The following is a 24,613-nucleotide window of genomic DNA, read 5'->3' on the forward strand; positions in this document are numbered from 1 at the left end:
GTGGGTGGTAATTGCCCCCTGCAGGTACACTTGGCCGTCAATGTTTGCCCCCCCCCCCTAGAACTCATTTAAGTCCAAGGTTGGGGAGGCAATGGCCCCCCTGTGGTTGCGCCACTGGGCACATATTTAGTTTTACACAATATTTCATTTGTGTCTGGCAGTCATCATCATAGGGGTTAAACCAGCATCTGTTATCATAGCTTATCAATTTTTAGGCCTATCCTTGAGAAGAGTTTTTCCCCAATAGAATCTCAATTTTCAGCAATCTTAAAGTGTGTGAGCATTTATAAATGGAAATTTGGATTCTCTTTCTTTTCTTCAAGGTGTGCGTGTACAAAAATATAGGGATAGAAAATAGTAAATATTTTCATTATTCCATTATAAAAAATAAATTAATTCCAAAAGATATTTTATTGCTTCATTGATTGTGCAAGTATTAAAATGCTGTGTGCAGATAAACTACAGTTTTACATATCCTCTTTTTATGAAATATAATGGTAACTTCATTGATTACGTAGATCCTCCATATGGCCAATCTACACAATATTCACTTACGAACTGGATGTTTCTGCAACCCAGGGGCCTGCCAAAGACATCTTAATCTTTCTGTTGAAGACTTGAAGCATCATTTTGAGGTAGGAGCAGATTTTTTTAGTATTAAAATAATAATACATATGTAACATAAATATAACTAGTGCTGACCTGATTCTAATCCCAATATAGGATGACATCTATTCTAAAAATATGTAATTGATTGTGATTTTTACTCAAAAAATGTTGGGTGAAACTGAGATATTGTCTTGAGAGTTTTAATATGTTCTAATAGTTATTGTGAGTTTTTACAGTTATCAGTGTGGTGTTTGAAAAATTTTCAGTGACTACTTGTGAAGCATCAAGATATTACATAAATTATATATTACAGACTGATCCATTGAAATGTAGACCACCACATCAGTGTTTGCGCTATCGGCAAACAAGGCTCTCATGGCCATTTGTCGGCATTGTAGAGTGTCGATGAAGCAAGCACCCAACAGTTCCCGAAATTATTTTAAAAATTGATTTACTTACCAGATTTATTAACCTCTTAACTGGGTATGACGTAATACTCCGTTCTGGCTCTACTGATTTATAATGGGCATGACGGGATACTACGTTCTCATGTTCTTACTGCTGATATCTGTTGTGTATGACGAGATACTTCGTAAAATTACTTTCTTCTTTGTTTCACCAGATGGCTCTGACTTCCAGACTGTTGTAACCGTTAGAGTTAGCGGGAAGCAACGAACACAGCCCGACGTTCAGTTCTATCGCGTATGCAATAATGGCTCAGGCAAATCGGAAGCGACGGCGTGTTTTTCCTGCTGAGGAAATCCGAGATATACTGTAGTTATAAATCTCGCATATTGTAAAAAGTACAACAAGGACCAATAAAAGAATAAACAATACCTAAATGGTATGCCATGGAGCACAGAAATATTAACTAAAATATTGGTTTACGAAATTCATCAATTTATCAACAAAAATTCCCAGGGCAGATTGGGCTTTCGACGAGGAAATTACCCAGTTAAGAGGTTAAAGGATGTGTTCAAACTAGTCACCTTCGATTCACACACATTTTGATACATCTTCATTAAGACAACCACTAACGTAAGCTGGCGAGGGAGGCTGGAAATCCGTTTTTACGGAGGTCCTAAAAGTAGACAGAAGACTGAAATTATAGGCTCTGTTTTTTAGTCTCGCGACTGTGAAGTGATGGGGTGCTTCTAACGTTTTGTGTTTTTTCTAGTGTATTCAACTGCAAAGTGTGTTTTATGACTCAGAAAATGCTTCTACTGCACAGCGTGTATTTATTTATGATTCATATGTGTTAACTCAATCAGCACATGAAGTTCAGAGGCAATTTGAAACAAGATTCCCGAGTGTAAAAGTTCTATGTTGTAAATAAATCACTCTTTAAACTAGTTATGGAAACTAGCATGCTTGATTCACAGACAGTGTACAGTGCCAACATACGGCCGCTAGCACCTCCCTTGCCAATAGCACAAACATTGACGCAGTGGTCTACACTTCAATGGATTGCTCTGTATTATTCCCTTTTCCTACCATAAGAGCCAAAAATTAGCAACCAGAGTAGAGAATGAACCTGTAAGTAAGGATATGTATTATGAACCATAAGAGTGAAAGTGAATGCTGTTTAAGTCAGTCCTATTCTTTTATATAAATGTTGTGTCAATGAGGGATACAAATGTAAATGTTTAGGCAAGAACAAAACTCCTTCATGACTTTTATTATTTTCTATTTTGTATAAACATGATGTAGTATGATTTTTTAAAACTGAATTCAATTGTATCTCAAATAAATTTAGTAATAGATATCAAATGAAGAATATAAAAAAAATAATTTTCCACAATTTTTTGCTACAACTATTCACACAAAAGTTATGAGAGTGTTAATAAAAATTTATGGGTTAACTTTGCTCCCAGATGTCATAATTATTGCAACATGTCATTTTTAAAAACATATAGCCAGCTACCGTGGCAGAGTGGTTGGCATATTGTGCTACAACGTCAGAAGTCCTGGGTTCGAATCCTGGCCTGGGCATGGATATTTGTGAGTGTCCATTCATCAATTTCATCATATCATAACTCATCCCCATCTTTGGAAATTAGCCAAAAGTGGCACAAAAAGCGAAGTAAAATAAATCAAATCAATCAATCTTAAAAACATATAACTGAAAAGAAAAGTTAAATCTCAAAAGAAATAACCTACCTAGGTATACACTGCAGGAGAAATGTATGTTGTTTCTTTTCCTAACTTTTTGGTTTTGCATCCATTTTCTACCTGGTTCTTCTCCATTTCTAGGCTAATTGTGACGACGACAAATAATGAAATTAGTTGAATGAAATAGGTGATGAAACAAACACACTTCCAAAATTTTCACAGGATTCAAATCTTTGGCATCACTATGTAGCCAGTTCCATTAGAGAAACCAGCAGAAATCTAACAGGGACAGTGTAACCCGAATTCCCCTTTTTATGTTTTCCTTACCTTCTTATAAAATATTTAACAAGATAAAAAATCAAAACATCACACAAATGTTATTGTGTAAGATGGTACACTATTTAATGTCTGTAACATAGAAATACATACAGCATATGCAATTTCATGTATTATTTAGAATTTTGTCCAATTGGTACAAAAAAAGATGAAGTACTAATCATTATTAAATAACAGAATAACATTCATTCACTCTTTATTTTATTTGAGATGTTTATATTTCAAAGTATTTTAGTTTGTCTAAATAGGTATGAAAATATTTCAATACTTTTTTCTTAAATCTAGTCTGGGCATGTCTGTGGCGATGAGAAAGATGTGATAGCTGGCCAGCCCACAGGTTCTGTAAGAGTATCATTTGGCTACATGTCTACAAGGGAAGATGCAGACAAAGTGTTAACGATGATTAGGAGCTGCTTTGTGCAAGAACCAGCCATCATTAAAATTCCTGAGTGGTGGAGTGAATTTCAGCAACAGTACAGAGAGAAATTTTATCCCCATGTCAACTTGGAAATTTCTCAGGTATATACTTTTTTACTTCAAACCCTGTTAATTTATCAGTTCTAATCTAATAGTTATTATGAATTACAAAGAAATGTGAAGTATGAAGATATCTGAGCAAAGTTTTGTAAAATAAATGTAATGAAGATAAAACTTTGGGATGTAGTACATCACTGGACTGGAACTGCAGTGAACACACTACCATTTATGTACCAGATGCAGTATCCTCAGTAATTTAAGGCAGTGTTCCTTCAAAAATTAATTGGAAATACCATCCAATTTGCAATGCCGAAACATGAAACTTTACTACGTAGAACTGTTAGCAAAAAATGCAGGCTCGACTAGGACTCGAACCAAGGTCTCTGGCATTCTGGGCCATTGCTCTACCTATGAGCTACCGAGCTGACCTGGTTTCGTCTGATTTTTCGCTTCTGCTGTTTTACCTGTGTGGAATCGTCTCTGCCAGTGCTACCGCAATGGGATCTGTTGCCTTTGAAACATAATAGATGTTGACACTACATAGTACATCTCCTGTGTGTGCCTAATTTAATGAAGTAACATCTCTATGCTGGGAGGAAAGAGGCAACGTCAATGTCTACTGACTGGTAACTTGTCATATGAGTTCCCTCCGAAATGCAGAATTAACTTATTTGCTCCACAGATAGTAATCGATAGGAAAATATCCCCCATCTCATACCGTTATAGCTACGCAGTTTGTTGTAAACGTAGTGTATTGAGATTCAGTTGCTCAACTAGTAAATCCTTATTGCTACACAATAAACGTCAAACTTGGTAATTCATGACCTTTTACCGCTAATATTAGTGTTACACACATGATATTAAAAATGTAACTTCACACTAAATATTTTCAAGAGGGTCCCAAGCCTTTTCATATTGAAATAAGAGCTGAAATGAATTTCCCACATTGTCTACACCTGATAAGTTTTACTTCAAAGGGGCCCAAAAACTCAGTAGGAGGTGGGGCCCAGGTCCTTTGCCCTGAGGACCGTTATCCCCTCCTCTGTTACGCAGAGTATACAGCGTATGAGTTAAATCTGTCCATTATTTTGTGTAATTTTTCTTATGTATTGAAATTTTGTGGACATTTCTGTCAAACTAATTTTTACTTTTCCAATGTGTTACGATTTTTGTGATTTGCAGTATTCGAAGTGAAAATTCCTAGCTGCGAATTTCCTTGTTCGAGTTTGGGATAGAAGGAAGGATCCTTGTATGGATCAGCTTGAAGACAATGCAGTACCCTCTGTCCCTAATATCTCTGGAGCAGGCGAACGAAAGCAAGTCTCTGTACAATTAGTAACACGAGACGGATCCATCAATGAACACGTGAGAGGAAGTGGGTTGCATGGAGAGGAGAGGGGGTGGAGGGACTGCAGTTGCCAGCATTGCGTGTACTGCTTCGCTCTGTCCAGTCGATTTCGCCTCCCTTCTCTGTCGCTATGCATAGCCTTGCTCCAGAGATACCAGGGACAGGGTATATAGGTGGAGGAGGATGCTTATGCAAATTCGAGCACTGATGATCTATTAATGAAACAGTACTTGTTTCATGAAAAAGTCTTTGAAATATATGATCAATGTTCTATTGAAAATAAGTGACAGAGTTAAAATGATGAATAATGATATTGAGATCCACTAACACCAAAATTAAACATTGTGTCTGTGGCAACCTTTTTTGGGGGGGAGGAGGAGGCGTCCAGTCCTTCCAAGTGGCATTTCATTGAGAGAAAAACTCAATATGCTGACCAAGGCAGAAAAAACAACTTTCTAATACTGGAGGGGAGTTATTTTTGTGTATAAATAGCTTCCTGTTTTTTACGTTTATTCATTTGTACTTGGTACAGAGTCTGAAGAAGATCTTGCTAGAAGGTTGAAACGTTACATTTAGTTTATGTTTTAAAATAAAATAAATTTCTGCCTTGGTCAGCATATTGAGTTTTTCATATCATGGAAACAAGGCTTAATGGTGTTATAATTCATTGAGAGAAATTTTCAGTGAATAGTCCTATCGCAGCTTTATCTCTCAAGACTGGAGACCGCGGCCATTTCTTCGTATCAGATAGCAATTGACTTTGTGGGATGTTAGGTTACCACGGACACTCTAGAGGTCCGGTTCAACCCCCATAATTGCAGTGATTAGTTTGCTTGAGTATATTACTCACTATTAGTATTAGAAGGCTAATGTGAGTGACACTTACACTGAATCTTGGCCTGGCGCAACCAGGTATGTCTTAGGTGCTGAAGGCACATCCACCTCAAAGTCCAAAAGAGAAGTGTTTACTATCCTTTAACAATTCCCCCAAAACAGTATTTTTTTAAAATATCTGTGTATTATATGCGCACACATGAATATATTTTGGTTTCATTGCTATATTTGTTTTTTGTCGTAACTAATCTAAATAGTTACATTTCGTTATAAAAGTTGCAGTTTGCATCAAGCGAAGAGGCGCTGCTAGAAATTCTTCAATTTGGCTAAAAAAAATTGTGAGATGTTTTGCTACCATTATGCAACTTTTGCACACTATGTTTTTGAATTTCTGAAAAAAAATTCTTGGGGCCTTTTTCACAAATTTCCTTGGTTTAAAATAGGCCTGTCTGAATTTTCCTTCAATAGAATAAAATCAAATCAAACACATACCATTCTTGATATGAGAATGAAATCTTTTTAAAACATTATTTTCCAATTGGAAAGCACAAGGAAGGTGACATCAATATAGGGTGACCATAATACTATTTTGACACAAAAATGGGACATCCCAGGGAGTTCAGTTTACCCCCTCCTGAAAAATCGGTTAGGCCTAATTATAAAATTATTGTTATATTTAACATATTATTATTATTATTATTTATTAAAGGATGGATCACACTAAAAAAAGGCATTAATTATTATAATCTCGGTATGACTTACACAATGTTTCTCGACCCTTCTGATCAACCTTTGGTGTTAGTCCTACACTGCAGTTGAGGAGTGCCAGAAGTATTTATCAGAAGAATCAATCTTCTTGAGAGCAGCTATTTTCTTCACCAACCATTCATAAATCTCCCAGAAAGCCTTACCCCACATATCAGAAGAGACACAACGTAAGATTTGTCTCTTGAGTTCATGTCAAGATGGAGAAATTTAAATCCTTGTTGCAATTCTATATTGAAAGTGCATGTACGCTTCTTGGCCATGCTTATTCATTGCTCTACAAATAATGGAACGCACACACAAAACAATACAGTACCTTTCTTTTACCATGAAATGTATCTCATTAGATTTGGTTTGAGATAACTCCTAGACTTTTATAAAATGGAACAAATGGTGGCTTTTTAATAATATCGACAGGACGACCGAGAAACGCCTCTGAAACGGGACTGTCCGGGTCAAAATGAGATGTATGGTCACCCTACATCAATAGCTTACCCTGCAAGGGAAGTGTGGAAAAGGAACAATTTAGTCTCACAGATGTATGATACCAGTAGAGGGTATTTCTATGATCAATTCTGTCATCCATGCTTATAGGTTGATCAACATCATAGGTGGGTAATACATACACATGATTTTTTGTGAAACCCATAACATAATTTTCTTCAGTTTGCTAAATTACTTACTGGCACTGTTAGTGAATTCTGAGGATTCCATTCTAAGCTTTAACGAATATGGTGCACTTCTTTCAACTACTGAGGCACAGCTAGCAGACTTTTCCTTGCAAATGAAGGTCGTTTTTAAGAATTGTCAGCATCACTTCTGAAGTCCCACTTCGTTGGTCTTGGTCTGCTCCAAATTTAGTTGGGAAATGCCATAGCATACTGTAGACCTGTTGTTAGCTTTGTTGTGTGTGTATGTAATTTCTATCTAAACTTACACAAGATATACAAAACACACAGGTTCAAATTAAACAACATAACTTTAATGCCTGGAAGCCATTCATTTACATCTAACACACGGTTACTGTGACAATCAATCAATAACGTGCTATAAAATACAAATCCTTCTTCTTCCTCTTATCATGCATCTATCATCTACTCCTGGAGTCTCTCTTTTGTTTTAAGTGCTGGTCTCACCATATCTATCAGGAGATCTCCTAAGTCTATTCGATCTTCTGAGTTGTGCGTTCCCAGCATCTGTATTTAGTTGGTTTTCATTATCTCTTCCCTTTGCATCCTCAGGCTGTCCTGCTGGTGTGGATTCGAGGTTTTGGATCAGGTAGATCTGTCGATGAGGGGTTTGGTCCACACTCACATTTTCTTAGCCACCTGATATGTACCACGCATGTTGATCCATCCAACAATTGAACTTTATATATGTGGATGGATCAGAAAAAAGGTTACAACAACAAATAAAAAACACAGTATGACCAGGTATGAATTGATGATGTATTCTAAGAAGGTTACACACACATCACTTTTCCAAGTAATCGCCAAGGCGATTGAGACATTTATCAGACCGCTGGACCAACTTGTTGATGCCATCTTTGTAGAAATCATGTCCCTGCTCACTGAACCCCTTCGTGGCAGCTGCCTGGACATCATCGTTGGACAAGAACCATGATCCACACAAGTGCGCTTTCAGCTGGGGAAAAAGGAAAAAGTCACTGGGGGTCAAGTCCAGGATGTATGGGGGTGGATCCACACTTTTCACCTGAAACCTTGCAGCAACTGTTGAGTCTGGCGGGCCGTGTGGGCTTTTGCATTGTCATGAAAGATGATAACTCTTTCACCATACACTTCCATGAGTTGATGATGAATATCCGCTGCCGGAATATTCCTCACCCACAAGAATCGCATAACACTTCACACTTCCAAGGCAGACAAATTCTGCAAGTGTCTCGCCATTGCATTGGCTGCTACGCCACTAACAGTAAATGTAACGTTGTCAAAACTCACCACGCGTATATAACACAATCTGTTCCACCTCTGGGTAAACCATTTACTTACCTCCCATATTGTGCATTCACAGAATGCTTGTTGTAACCTTTTTTCTGATCCATCCATGTATTAGGCTGTTGCCAACTCTAGACAAGACCATTCCTGGTACATGCTTCAGTGAATTTACCTTCGGGGTCTGCACCCAAACTGGGTCATTCAGAAGATATGTGGTCAAGTCTCTTCCTCTCTACTTGGCCCTGTTGTGATCCCAGAAATGGTGGGCGATCCATTCGGCTTTCCTGCTCAGTCATATCTGTCACCATCCACCGGAGTCTTGGTTGGAATCCTACTGACTGCGCCATAGATGTTAGCCTTGTTGTGTGTGTATGCAATTCCTATCTAAACTTACACAAAACAATGTAGGTTCAAATTAAACAACATAACTTTAATGCCTGGAAGCCATTCACGTACATCTAACACATGGTTACTATGACAACCAATCAATAACATGCTATAAAATACAAATTCTTCTTCTTCCTCTTATCATGCGTCTATCACCTGTTTGTGTAAAATAGTAAGTACAGTCCCTTCTGCTCCCTGCTGGCAACCAATTTGTCATCACATGTCTCTTAGCAGATAACAGTGGAACAGTATGCCATAGAACACACCTGAAAATAGACAGAAGAAAGGTTTACTCTAGTAGGAATTGTAGCTTTCCTGGTGACTTGATTCAAAGAAGTGTTCTCTGGTTACTAGCCAGGTAAATTCTAAGTTAGCTTACATTGTTTCAAGTGCATACATTTCTCTCATAATCAGGGAATGATGTTTCCAGTTCCCTGAAGATGAGACCAATGTATGCTCTTGAAACATTCAATGCTAATGCCGAATTAATCTGGCTGGTAACGAGTGGTGGATCCAGAAGTTACAGTTGGGAGGGGTAAATTTCAGTCAGGTACCTGAACTCGCCGAGAATCAGTTCTAAGCTATACTTGCACTGTTTCATATAAACAATATGTATTAGTGTAAACATGAACAAATCTGAGTTCCATGTTTTAGAGATTAGGGTATTATTTTGTAAAAATAGGAATGGATGTTGATATCGTAATTCCTCCCTGTCATGTTAAAATGAATGATAAGATAGGAGGAGTAAATTGAATAAACAAAGAAAACAAAAACTTATTGTCTCAAGGAGTCTTGGGCCCATATCCGTAAGAAAGTGGTTGGCAACGTGCTATGACACTAGGTATCCTGGGTTTGATTCCCAACCTGAGCATGGGTGTTCTTTGTGAATGTTCCTTCAATAATTTCATCATCATCACTCATCATTGCAATTAGCCAAAACTTGCAGAAAAGTAATGCAAATAATGAAATGAATGAATCAAGGGGTCTCTGGTTTGATAAACTTTTGAGGCACATTGCACAGTGGTTCGGATCCAAATTTAAATTGTAGGTCCAGTTCTGATTAGCTAATTATCAGAATAAAGTGGGCTTAAATCAAACTTTATGCAATATTCTTGAGCTAGTTAAACTTGGTGATCAGACAGAATACTGTATTTGAGTCTTCAAAAATATAAAACATAACAATATAGGGTCAATCCATATGAAGTCATACAATATGGTTGCTTGATCATTTTTTAAAAAGTTTATTTTTTGTGTGGTGTGAGCCTCATATGTTGACAGTTCAGAACCACTGTTATTTTATTTTTACTATCACCGATTTGAAGATGGCGGGCATTTTTTTATCATGGCGCACATCATTTTCTCCATTCGTAAGCATCAGCGGGAACTTTTTTATCTCAGCTCTGGTAAGTCCTACGACAATGAGACAAAATCTGTGATGTTAAGCACATTATAGGCTACAATTATATTTCTGTCTAATTTTCTAAATATTATTCCTTCATAATAAATTTTAAGGTTAAAATTGTGTATTTTAATCGCTCAAAATGACATTTTTGGACTTTTTTTTTTAGGGGAAGGCAGTTTGTTTGACACATGAATTTTTTTGTGTACCAATAGTGTGTGCCAAAATTATTTGAAGCTTGAGACTTCAATACTTTTTTTTCTACAGAGTCATAAACATGTACTTTTTGTTAAAAAAAATCCAAGTTCAGGGTTAAATATCTCTGGTGGGCAGTTGTTTAAAAATCTGAAATTTGTACACAATACAGTACTCCATGATAAGTAACTTCAGTAAAAATTTTGAGTTTGAGATTCAATTGGTTTAAAAGATACAAAACTCATGAAAAATTCAATATTTTGCATTTAATATGGTATTAATTTGGAATGTCAATGAACAACATTACAATCCTGAAATGGATCTACAATAAAGTATATATACGAGAACATGCTGAAAAGTAAAGCTTTCTATGATTCTATTTTCTTTGTTACCTTGTAAACGCATTTTGGATTTTGAGCAACCATACACTGCACTTATAAGACTTTCTCGCTTCTCCATTGAAGGTTTCAAACTTCTATCCCCAGGGGGTGCTGAACTATTGTGAGGAAAATGGCAGCATGTAACCATACAATGTTGATGAAGCGCCTGAAGTAGCGTGCAGTGCTCGAGTTTCTAACTGCAGAAAATGTTCTACAAATTGACATTCATCTGAGACTCAAGGCATTTTATGGGGATGAATGCATAGACATGAGTACTGTGCGAACTTGGGCTTTTCATGCTCATAAAGAAAACCCAAGCTGAAGAATTATCACCGTATGTGAGAGAATGGAGTGGAAGGCCGCGAACTGCAACTGATGGAGGTAATCTGAATGGTGTTCAGTTGGGTATTTTGTTACGAGCATGAAAAGCCCAAGATCGCACAGTACTCATGTGTACACATTCATCCCCATAAAATGTCTTCAGTCTCAGATGAATGTCAATTTTAGCACATTTTCTGCTGTTAGAAACTCGATCATTGCACGCTACGTCAGGCACTTCACCAACATTGTATGGTTACATACTGCCATTTTCCTCGCAATAGTTCAGCACCCCCTGGTGATAGAAGTTTGAAACCTTCAATGGAGAAGCGGGAAAGTCTTATAAGTGTAATGTATGGTTGCTCAAAATCCAAAATGCATTTACAAGGTAACAAAGAAAATAGAATCACAGAAAACTTTACTTTTCAGCACGTTCTCGTATATATACTTTATTGTAAATCAATTTCAGGATTGTAATGTTGTCCATTGACATTCCAAATTACAGTTTGCAAAATTTTAACACAAAATGTTAATAAGAAATAAAATTAGGCATACCATATTTAATGCAAAATATTGAATTTTTCACAAGTTTTGTATCTTTTAAACCAATTGAATCTCAAACTCAAAATTATTACTGAAGTTACTTATCATGGAGTACTGTATTGTGTACAAATTTCAGATTTTTAAACAACTGCCCACCAGAGATATTTAACCCTGAACTTGGATTTTTTTTTAACAAAAAGTACATGTCTATGACCCTGTAGAAAAAAAAGTATTGAAGTTTCAAGCTTCAAATAATTTTGGCACACACTATTGGTACACAAAAAAATTCATGTGTCAAACAAACTGCCTTCCCCCTAAAAAAAAAAGTCCAAAAATGTCATTTTGAGCGATTAAAATACACAATTTTGACCTTAAAATTTATTATGAAGGAATAATATTTAGAAAATTAGACAGAAATATAATTGTAGCCTATAATGTGCTTAACATCACAGATTTTGTCTCATTGTCGTAGGACTTACCAGAGCTGAGATAAAAAAGTTGCCGCTGGTGCTTACGAATGGAGAAAATGACGTGTGCCATGATAAAAAAAATGCCCGCCATCTTCAAATCGGTGATAGTAAAAATAAAATAACAGTGGTTCTGAACTGTCAACATATGAGGCTCACACCACACAAAAAAATAAACTTTTTTTAAAAATGATCAAGCAACCATGTTGTATGACTTCATATGGATTGACCCTATATCGAACAAACTAGCAGTTGGGAGGGGCATGGGTGTTCTGATTAATCTGTCCCTTCCCTAATATGTATAATGCTGGCAAAACATGTTTATAAGTTCATAATTTTTTATGTTTTGTTTTTAGAGCATTAGTTGATTGCGACATTGGAAAGTTGTAGGAATAAATCCATTTCTAATACCAAATATACAGGAAATACATATGCACTACGTTAGAAGTTTCCTTGGTTTAAAATAGTCCTGTTTGAATTTTCCTTTACAATAAAATTGAATCAAGTCAAACACACACACACACACACACATAGCACTTTTGGTATGAGTATTGTGTACACCTGTGTTCATTTGCAAGTGCTGTTAGTAGCATTTATGCTATTATAGAAGTACAGTGTAATGTTAACATTTCTTCTTTCAGGATGATAATAGTATTATTAAACATGAAACACAAACTAAAGACTGTGAGAAGAAAGTGCTTCCAACCATACAAGAGCCTATATCAAAACAAATTACCAGCACTGACACCAATGAAGGTGATATAACATTGAATCATATATTTTTGTATCCAATCAAATCATGTGGAGCATTTTCAGCCCACGAATGGGTGCTTGGATCTCGTGGCCTTCTTTATGACAGAGAATGGATGATTGTAACACCATCTGGCGTTTGTGTTACACAGAAACAAGATACTCATCTGTGCATGATAAAACCCACCATTGACCTGGAAGAGAAGAAACTATGGTTATCTTTTCCTGGTAAGAATATTATTTATGTAGTGTTCAACTGCTAGATGAGCTAATGCCAGACATCCATTTATATTAAGATATTATGTAAATAATTTTATTCATTTATACTTGAATTTCTTTGTAATATTAGTTCTTTCACATTGAGTTCACATGTGTTATTTCATAATTATGCGACTTTAATTAGAAACAAGTATAATAGTAGATATGTCCTGCACCTTGGTTGTGCATCATGTTTGAGGCTTGGACTATGGGTTGCATGCAGGTTTGAGTCTCCTGGGAGAAAGTGTGACAACGTTTCTCCATATAGTTCGGTTATTGTATGCGTCTGGTGGGCACCGACCACTTTGATGAAATTGGGGAGCTATGAATGAGTAGCGTAATCCAGTCATGGAAACCTACAATGACGACTGGGGTTTTATCATACTGACCACATGTCACTCTGTAATTGGTTGTATGATTTACCACCTCTGCTGAGGCATGTCTGAGTGAGGCTGGCAGTTCGTATGTAGGCATTGGCCCTCAAAGACTGTTGAGCCATGGGTTATTATTATTTATTATAATATAATTAAGCCTTGCTTCCATTTTAAAAACACTAAGTTGCTGACCAAGGCAGTTTATTAAGATAAAAAACACTTAATGGGTAGTTAATTTTAGTTTAGTTCTTCGTCTGAGAAAGACCCTGATACAGGGTTGAAACGTTACCCGTTAAGTGTTTTTTATCTTAATATACTGCCTTGGTCAGCAACTTAGTGTTTTTATTATTTATTAGTTATGCAGTAAGTGGTAAGGAACCAGTGTCGTGCCCAGGATTTTCCAAAGGATTGGGTTACGGATACTTTCATTTAGTAGTCTGTCCTCATTTTGCCATCTTTTCCTGCCTTTAGTGTTGTTTTTAATGGAATATTAGTACACAATTGGTACACAATTGTGTACTTGGGTATGTTCACTTAACGTGATGTATTATATGTAGGTTATTGGACATTTTACTTACACTTCATTCTTTCAACATATCAAGAGGAAATCAAAGGGTATGCACCTCCCACTGAAAAATGAGACAACCTAAATATTTCACACATCATTTCATTTTCAGTCACAGTAATTTATGTTGATTATAAAAGCATTGCATGAGCATGATACATGATTACCTCAGACACATAATGTTGAGGGGTTAACACTGTTATGAAGGCCAAACAGCTTTCTGCTCGCTCATTAAATTTAGCATGGACTCTGTGCATAAAAGGGACAGAAAAAACAACAACATATTGTGTAACACACAAGTATCTTACTTGCACTGGTGCTACATCATTACGTGTAAAACTGATTGTTATGTGATCAGGTGTTTTCTTCTTTATCAATTGAATTTTGCAACACTTTGCCTTCAATCTGTACATTTGCATCATGTCATATTTTTACAGTTGGAATGCCTTAAAGGTAATATTTTACAGCATGTTAAATTAGGCAAGCATCTTAGTTAGTGACATAGCTTTTCATAACAGTTGTGTAAATACTTGAGAAAAATCCATTAGTTAAATTTGATTCAATCACCATTACTTTCTTCACAGGGTTGCAGTCAATATGGGTTCCACTGAGAGAGAGTGAAGAATCTTCAGATCCAAACTCTGTTAACTTTCTTTGTCAAAGCAAAGTTTGCGGTGATAGAATCCTTGGCTGGGACTGTGGCGATGAAGTTGCTGGCTGGTTGTCACAAGCTTTAAATAAAGAAGGTTTGAGGTTGATCCATCAATGGCAACAGGATTACCGTGTTGCAAAACCAAGGAACCAAGAAGCCCAATCAGGTAGATTTAGTTCATTTTTGTCTATTTAACTTCTGTAATATTTATGTTCTTTGTTTACTATTTTCTAATAATTCTAATTTGATGTATTGCACAAGTGTGCTATGAGGGTTGATCAGCATGCTCTACCCCTGACCTAGAAGTCTTTGACAGAGGGCCATTTAACTACTCTTATTTGTCAACATAGTCCCCTGCAACTTCAATTCACTTTATCGATTGGTGCTCTAGGGCTTCAATTCTGGCACGAAAAATCTTCAGACTGCTCCTGAAACCAAATTTTTACAGTATCCATCACTTCAGAATCGCTGCTAAAACTTTTCCCACACAGGTACCAGGTGGTTATAATTAAAGTGACGGTGTTCAGAGTGGTACAGCACGGGCTGTAATGAGAGTAGGAGTCTGAAACTTCGTAGATATGCTAATGAAGCAATGCGCTCGCGAATTATGCAAAAAAAAAAAGTTCCAATTCTCGCCACCAGGGTGAAAAATGGCGCTGTAAGCAGTCAAAACTTGGTATAGTTACAGGAAAAACACTATAAATCGCAGAAAACAATACTCTTTGTAATAAAATATCGCTACAATTTCACTATTCGAATTACATGAACATTACTAAAGGAAAAAGCAACAAGCGTCACCAACAACAACCAGGGAGCTCACACAATGGTTAGGTAATTTCACCGACTTTGACGTCAGAGTTACGGAAAATTCCACGTTTTGACTGCTTACAGCGCCGTTTTTTACCCTGGTGGCGAGAATTGGAACTATTTTTTTTTTTTTTTTTTTTTGCATAATTCGCGAGCGCATTGCTTCATTAGCATATCTACGAAGTTTCAGACTGCTACTCTCATTACAGCCCATGCTGTAGCACTCTGAACACCGTCACTTTAATTATAACCACCTGGTATATTTTGAGATTTTTTAACCATGTCATATGAGGGGACAGACTCTCCTACTGTCTCCTTATGTCATTATAAATGTTCGTTGGTGAGTTTTATTTTTTCAGCAAATATTTGATGATTGCGCGAATAACCATTCTCTCCATCTTTGTTGGAATGCTTACACCTCTCACTCTTCAGTCATATGTAAAAAAAAAAAAAAAAAAAAAAGATGAGATAAAAGAAACTTGGTGGGTGTTACTAAGATAGACTATTGGAGCACATGAAAAAAAATTTCCCTCCAAGAACTGAAAGTGTGTCAGGGGCAGAGCATGCTGATCAACCTTCCTAGATATTTCAAGCTCTCCACTACCCTCAACTCTTCAGTGTCTTTATTCTTGGTTCATTTCTGGCTCTGTTTCTTGCTGTTATTAGCACCTCACTCTTTTCTGCATTGAATTTCATTCCTGCTCTTCTGATTTCCTCATTCGAACTATCAAGCTGTCTCTGTACTTCTTCTTCCCTGTTCCCCCATATTACTAAGTCATCAGGAAACAACAGGGCCTTCATCTCCTCTCCTATCTTCTTCCCCACCTCTTTGTGAATTGCATCCATTGTAATTATGAAGAGCAGTGGGGAAAGAGCACTTCCCTGTTTTAGTCCATTACCTATACTAAACCGCTTCGTTCTTCCCACTGGTGTCTTCACACAGCTCTGGTTGGCCTTGTATGTGCTCTGCACTCTGCACTCTATCTCTTCCTTGACTCCTTTCTCTCTTAGAGCCTTCCAAATCTTTGTTCTATCCATGCTATCGTATGCCTTTTCTATATCTAGGAATGCCATAATCAAATAATTCCCATACTCGTAGTGCCTTTCCTGCATTTGGCTAATGGTGAATATCAGGTCTACTGTCAGGCCCGTAGCTAGAATTGATCTCCAGGGGGGGGCTCTTGGGTTATCAGGGGGTTTTTGTAAACCAAGTCTATTTTTTTAAAAAATAAGTTATAATTTAAGGTAAAATATGTGTGTGTTGGGGGGGGGTCATTAGGTTATATATAGAATTTATAAATATCATACAAATACTACATTTTTCTACATCTTTTAAAACATGTCTTGAAGTGTTAATTGACTGATACTGAAATCATCCCTTACACACTTCATACTAATTTAGATCAGTGGTTCTCAAACTGTGCTACGCGTACCCCCAGGGGTGCATGAATGACTTGAAGGGGGTACTCGATCAGCTGGGAAGAGAAATATCGAGAATACCTACACAATTACATACTTGTGTGAGAGCAATTTTTCATACATGGCATACCTAAAAAACAAGTACTGAAATAGAGTAAAATTGTAGCCAAATCTCATGATTCAAAGAAAGTTTCAAGTGCAAAACCACACATTAAGGAACTGTCAGGCTGCAGGCACATCCTTCTCACTAGAAACTTTGAGGACTTTCAATAAAAACTGCAAAAGTATGCTGGACAGTTTTTTTTTTACAAACTTAGGTTTGTTTTTTTCTTTTTTCAATAGCTCTGGAAAAAATAAATGAAAATTTAGTTTTATATATTCCTCATAGCATACATGTGTTTCACAATTTTATTTTTCTAACCAATCATGAAGATTGTAATAGTGGGAACACCCAGTAAATAATAAACATAGGACTAATGTTTATTTGTTTTCCATCTTTCCACATACAGCCATAATGCCATTTTGCTGTATTGCAGAAAGTCGCCACCAACATATAAGAAAAGCCCCACCAATCAAGCAGCCAAAAAAATTCCCCAAAACCCACTATTCGGAGAAAACTTATGGTGGGGGTACATTAAACGTTTAGTTACGAGACTAAAGGGTACAATGAAAAATAAGTTTGACAACCGCTGCTTTACATTATTCATATATTTATATCACACACAAAAAGGTCGGAATTGCTTCTACAACCATTTTCGTCATCTTCTTCTTCTTTTAAGAGAACCAAACCCAACTAGCCCAACCTAACCACCACAGATAATTTACCACTCCAAAAAGCTTCCAGCCAATGGGAAGGCTTGAAAAAGTTGTAGCAGCAATCACTACCCACAAGAAATGCACATTATTCAATCACAGTGCCTACAGTATATTCCACCGCCAGCCGAAGCAATGAAATTATTCTTCGTTCGCAAAACTTGGTAGCTGGTGATCTTTGATGCAGATGCCGAATTTACATGATGACATCAAAGTCACAGATTTCTGTCTAAACGGGAGGTCACAACAGGGACAGTGAAGGTGCAGATAAAGAAGCTCCCCTATGAAAGAACTTTCTGAAGTCTAGAGAATATTCTAAATACTTGCAGCTACTTCTGTTCATAAACAAAATGAGCGAATGTAATAGATGCTGTTCATATTTAGTGGAATATGCTTAAAGTTGTGAGCTGTCTACATGTTCACTCTTCACTGCAAACAAATTATGCAAAATAGTTTACCTAATGTCAACGGGGGCTGATGGCAGTGCCAGGAGGGGCTGGCGGCCAGCCCCCCCTAGCCCCTGCCTGGCTACGGGCTTGTCTACTGTTGATCTGCCTCTTCTAAATCCATACTGTTCCTCTCTCATGTTCACCTCTGTTACTTCCCTTATTCTTTTCTCTAATATTTTCTCATACACCTTTGCTGAGTGGCACAGCTTTAATTAGTATTATTTTGAAATTTCAAGAAAAATATTCAACAAGTCCACTATAGACTGTTCATTTTTATTTTGTTGACTTTTCGATTTACCTATATTACAAAACTTTTTCTGTGTTATGATTCACACATGACAAATAGTTAATTTATTTATATTTTTTTCAGAAAAGAAACTAAATGAACTTTCATTGGCAAATCAAGCCCAGTTCCTAATGATAAATGTGAACAGCATCCAATGGTTGGCTGACAAAGTTAGAGAGCGTCAAGGACCTGAAGGAGACTCTTGTGGAAAGGTAAGCAATCCACCTAGAATTCGACAAAGACAAGAAAAAGTTCCTGTGTTTTTGGGAAGCAAATCATAGTTTCACCATGACCCTTTCAACAAATCAATTTTAATCGTTAACATGAAGAACGCATCTATTTTATGTAAATATGATATAAAATTATGGCTATGAACATACTCCTCCATGCTAAATACATATTCAAAGTTCAAGTAATTTTCTGTGTAGAAAACTAGCGCAAAGATGTTTGTTGTATGACAAAAAGAATGTATGTCCCTGGTGTTGAAAAATATACTTTATTAACTTGTTAATATCATGAATGGCATGAATCATCCTATTAAAAGTGATATTTTATATGATAAAATTAATATTGTAGATAATATCGTAAATAAAACATTCTTCCATATTGCTGATGGATTGATTGATTTGCTTTATTTTGCTTCGCTTCTTGTGCCACTTTTGGCTAATTTGTGAAGATGGGAATGAGTGATGACATGATGAAATTGATGAATGGACACTCACAAACATCCAAGCCCATTCCAGGATTCGAATCCGGAACCCCTTGATTATAAGGCAACGATGCTACCACTGTGCCATCGGGTAGGTCTACATTACAGAAATGATATACATGTTGGATCATCAGTGTTTAGAATCTTTACAAATGTCAAATATGCAATTACACTTGTAATATTTTATTTAATTGATTCAGTATGGCTTGAATGAATGCAACAGACAATTGCAGTACCGTTTCCAGAACACCCTACACTTAATCCTTCATAAAATAGTTGAATTTGATAGGGATTTTCAATTCTTGTCAGATCTAAAACTAGCTGTGTCATTTTAGTGAATGATTTCTCTGCAAGTATGACACAACTGTTACTGTCATAATTTATTATTTCATAGGAGGAATTGAACAGATTAATGTCATTGGCGACACATATTTGTGTATGGCTTATCTGTAAAATTGCCAATAATGTACAAATCTGATATTTAGTGCAAAATTGTATGATTTTGTTAATTTTATGATTTATAAAGGTATCACATGTACAGACGCGGATCCACGGGGAGGGCGATAGGGGTGATCACCCCTCCCAACTGCCAGGTTTTTGGACATATTATTATGCCTAATATTTTTCAAGACAACTGTTCTGTCTTTAATCCCCAATTGTAACAGGCTAAAACATATTTTTTGAAGTTTGATTTAAGCCCACTTTTTTGCTCATGATAGTGTAGTCAGATCCAAACTACTCTGCAAGATGCCTAAAAAGTTCATCGAACCAGAGACCACTGCAGAGAATGGGGTTTGGTTTCTTTATTTTTTTGCTTTACTCCTCTTATCTGATTGCACAGTTTACTGTGATAATGGGAGTAATTATGATAACAACATACAACAAAAACAATCTATTCCAGCCCTGGACCAATTGAAAGGAAAATGCTCATCTCTAGAACATAGTTGGTTCCTGCTAGCAGAAACAAATATTGTATATATAGTGAAGGTTATCATTGATTCTCGGTGAGGTGAGATATTCAACTGAAATTCGCCCCTCCAAACTGTAACTTCTGGATCTGCCACTGCACATGCATTAGTTTCATAAAGGCCCAAATGTGCAATTTCTTTTTCTAAAACAGAAACCATTGCAGTCACATGCTTACATACATTAATTAAGGATGCGAATGAACCATTCTGGTTCTTTAGAGAACACATTTTTTTTTCTTTCGGATCATTAGAATATTGGTTATTTTCGTCAGCAAATTTCATATTGATACAGGCAGAAAAATTATAGTATTCAATCTCAATTCTATATAATATAACATTACTCTAGGATCCCTATATGTTTGTATGAAAGGGCTTATCTGTTACTATGTATTTAACTTTTTAAGAATGTAAATATTGAATATTGTTTGTACTAAAGCAGCCCATGTTATATATTATTCCAGGATGAATTGATAGATAGATTCCGAAGTAACTTGGTTGTGAGTGGTGCTCAATTGTTTTCAGAAAATGAATGGAAGAAACTTCGTATTGGAAGCAACATTTTTAAGGCAAGTTCGTACTAAGTACTAATGAATTTTTACTCAATAATTGAATTAAACAGTATCATAAATTGTGATTAAAGTTTTCTCATTTTGGTGGAATGAAGCCTAAGACAGGACTTTTCACAAGGTCATTTATTTATCATAATTTTATTCACCATTAACTTTTAGAATTACTTTTAAGTGCTGTAATTGTGGTCCTGAATTTTATATAAGCAAGACTCATCCTGAGGAGGAGGTTTTTTTTTCTGTATTTTTGAAATTTCACGAGTAAAAGTAGTTATGGTAGTAAAAAGGGCTAATAGCTATAGAAGCAAGTTTTCTGCGTCTGTGCCCCGACTTCTCTGAAATTTATTGCTAATTTCTACAATGAAATTTTTACAGAAAAAAAGTAGCCATTTTACGAGGATCATTTAAAAAAAAGTGATTATTCAACAATATGTCCACTGTTTGTGTGTAGCCTTATTTAGCAGTGTGATCTAAAACAATGTTCTCATGAAAACAAATAAATTGCATTCATGAAAATTCAAATTGAAAGTGGAAGAAGTGCTGTTAAGTATCACAGTAATGATGAGGCACTTTCATATCCAACAGTGGTTTGCCATATTCATTTGCCAAGACTGTAAAAGTTCCAACAAGCACCCAACAACATTAAGGTGATGCTTCTTGTTGCCTGAAACTACGAGGTAATTAACCTTTGTTGCACTGTGACGAAGGGAGTTACCGTGGCCAGGCAACGATGCTATTACAGTAACTTTCTGGAGAATCACCTTCAATCAGTTATTTGTTGAAAACGACTGAAACTCTGGCAATATATCCAATTTTGCTGCACCACAACTCAAGGTGCCATGTTGCAAATTCAGTAGGACAACTGATCAGGGGTGGAATTTAAAAGTGCTAGAGCTCCTCTCTATAGCTAAGACATGAATCCTTGTGTCTACGACTTGTTTCAAAAGCTAAGAGATCCTCTATGGGAACATAGTACAGGTATTAGGGTGGCCCCTCATTGATATACGAAGAAACAATTCCGCTGACGTCATGAGAAAATTGCCAGAAATTTGACATGTGCTATACTCGGCCAGAACAATATAAGGAGACAGTTATGATAATGTGATCACTTTTTTAATAATCATCCTCGTGCATAGATTTTGGGCTGGCTCTTTGTGGTCATGTATGCAAGGAATTACCTGCCTCTTGACGATTTTCTATTAATGCTTTTCTGACCCCTTGCAAGAATACTGTTTGCACTTAAATTTGTGGACAACCTCTGACAAAAAAAAATAATAATAAGTATGTGGGCTGTGGATCACAACTGATATGTAAACCTTAAAAAGCAGTGATAAGATTCACTTTACCCGGACAACTTGGTCACAGGAAAAACTTCAGGATATATTAAAGTGTGGGAATAAGTGCTCCTGAGACTTCTATGCCAACTCGGATGACTGTCTGTTGCTACCAGACAACCAGTTTAAGCACAATGCATTTGCCTATTTAACCTACTCTATCTACCCAGTGTCGAATTCAGGGAGTGGGCTGGGGAGGGGGAATTCGGAAATGGAAAAGCCCCCATGAAACTATCAATAATAACCTGATAGAGCATTTGGTCAGTTGCTAAGAAATTTGGAAACCATGTTCACTTTGGGTTCCTTTCATTTACTATAATATAATGTGGAACACACTTTTTCTGGCTTTTTCATAATGATAACCATTGATTCAGTCCTCTTTGTAATTGAAAGTCAAAATAATGAACAAATTAAATTATTGTCAGTTATTGAAACTCAACAATGGACACAGAGTGCAGGGCTGGTGTAAGTAAGCTTCATTACAACAATAGAAGCTTATATTACAACAATAGGATTTTTACTTCTTGTAGTAATGGTTAGTCAGTCACCAGCTTGCTGCTTGTGCAGTCTTATCAAAATTTGCACTTTATTTAATTTAATTACATATCAGAGAAAAGAGGTAATTTAATAATATTAGTAGTTTTTTTTTTGTATTTTAATGTGATGCCTATGACATTCCCCCAGGAGAAAGTGGTTGGATGCAACACTGTATCTACCAATTTAGATTTATCATGATAATTTGGATGAATAATAATAATAGCCCATGGTGCAACCAACTTCCGGCCTGACTCCCACCTGCCGAGGTAACAGATAATCTAACCAGTTACAGGGTGATGCGTTGTAGGTTTCCATGACTGGTTTACTCTACTCATTCATAGCTCCCCAATTGCCTCAAGATGGTGGGTCGCCACCAGTCACATACACAGACCACAACCTCAGGAGAAAAATTGTTATGCCCCCTCCCCCCCCCCCTCCAGGAGCCCAAAGCATGATGACTTAGACCGCATGGCCATGGTATGGAACTTAGATGAATAATAATGGCAAGAAAATATGAAAGAACAAACAATTAAACACTGATATTCACGTAGGTATTTGAACTCAAAATCTTTGGCAGTGGAGTCAAAAAACTTAACTACCAAGGCAACTCGATTACTAGCATCAAACAAGTATGACTTTTCTATTCATAAAAGGTATGAATAGTACATTTAGTATGTACCTTGATGAAGAGCCACTGAGGTATTGGGAGGGAATATTTTGGCAATGTCTCTACATAAGTTGCTCAGCAAGTTATCAATCAATACTTGGAGTCAACCCTGGGAAGTAAAGGTGGATGGAACCTGGAGCTGAACACATCATCCCACCATGCCTGAGATCGAGAATGTATGCAGTCCTACCTCCACATCCTGTATGTGCTTCCATGACATGGTGTAATAGATAGGAGAAAAGTTTTGAAACCTTGAAGATGCAGAAGAATATAGGTCCCAAAACTATTCCAGACAGCCTTTGATCAACTTCTTTGTACTGATTCCCACTGTGACCTTCTAAATACAGATCTAAGTGATCTTTACTTAATGGGCATGTTGCATTATTTTTTAATGAACCCTCACATTTATTTTCATGCAAAAATGAAAGTGGTCAATAATGTTACATTTGTAATATTATTACATCTTCATGAAACTATAAATTAAAGAAATGTGCTCTCTATGATGAAGAAGTCATAAGCAATGGCAGCGATTGGGTGCAAAACAGGAGGTGGCAAGAAAAGTTTCCTTTCTCTTGGTAGATAAGTGCCCCCTTGCCCCCACTAATCACTGCCACTGGTCACACCTTTCCCACAATAATCGCTGCCACTGGTCACAAGTTAGTAAGTTTGACTCCTGTCACTTACCAGTGCTTCTCCCCCCACTTACCAATAATGTGTGGGAAGTTTACATTTTTGAGTTCTGTAGCAAGTGATAATTTTGTAACTTCATTAAAAATTGTTGTTCAGATTACATTTTCATTGGTGAGTGTCCATTACTTTTGATGAAATTTTAAAATATATACACTTCTATCTTCAAGACCACCCACAGGATTTTTTCTCCATGGGCAGCAGTGCTTAAAGTGGGGGGAAACTTGGAGTAATGTTTTTCTTTAGTTAAGAAAATTCTCATAAAGCATCCCCCAGCACTAGGATAATTTACATAGGCACTTAAACTGCTGTCTTTCATGGCACCTCTTATCTATGTTTTGATGCTATAATTTAAAAAAATTGAATTGCATTAATTCTTCCCAGATATCTCAGGGGGCTACTCCCCCTCCCCCTGGATCTTCTGATTATACATATAATGGTATATGCAACATATATGATATTTTCTATCTACAGTATGCCCCACTCAAAACCGGTATGCATTATTTAGTACAGGTGCACTACACAGTGTGTCCCAAAAAAATATTCCGGACTAGGACGAGAAAACAGGAACCGCACACGCAATGACACTCTGGGGTGTATATTATTCAAAATACATTCCTTGTACTTCAATACACTGAATGCAATGC

General features: G+C 36.6%; 1 protein-coding gene across 1 annotated transcript in view; it reads left to right on the top strand.

The window, feature by feature from the left end:
- mal (molybdenum cofactor sulfurase) overlaps positions 1-24,613 on the top strand; it is a 105,052-nt gene that overhangs the window by 76,482 nt on the left and 3,957 nt on the right. Inside the window, exons 5-10 of the mRNA XM_083136934.1 lie at positions 519-635; positions 3,343-3,576; positions 12,767-13,103; positions 14,657-14,890; positions 18,583-18,710; positions 20,637-20,741. Coding sequence (XP_082993060.1) covers positions 519-635; positions 3,343-3,576; positions 12,767-13,103; positions 14,657-14,890; positions 18,583-18,710; positions 20,637-20,741 — 1,155 coding nt within the window. The remainder of the gene's footprint in view (positions 1-518; positions 636-3,342; positions 3,577-12,766; positions 13,104-14,656; positions 14,891-18,582; positions 18,711-20,636; positions 20,742-24,613) is intronic.

Source organism: Lepisma saccharinum, chromosome 15 (genome assembly GCF_977018435.1).
Source record: "Lepisma saccharinum chromosome 15, izLepSacc3.1, whole genome shotgun sequence".
In the NCBI taxonomy this organism is placed as follows: domain Eukaryota; kingdom Metazoa; phylum Arthropoda; class Insecta; order Zygentoma; family Lepismatidae; genus Lepisma; species Lepisma saccharinum.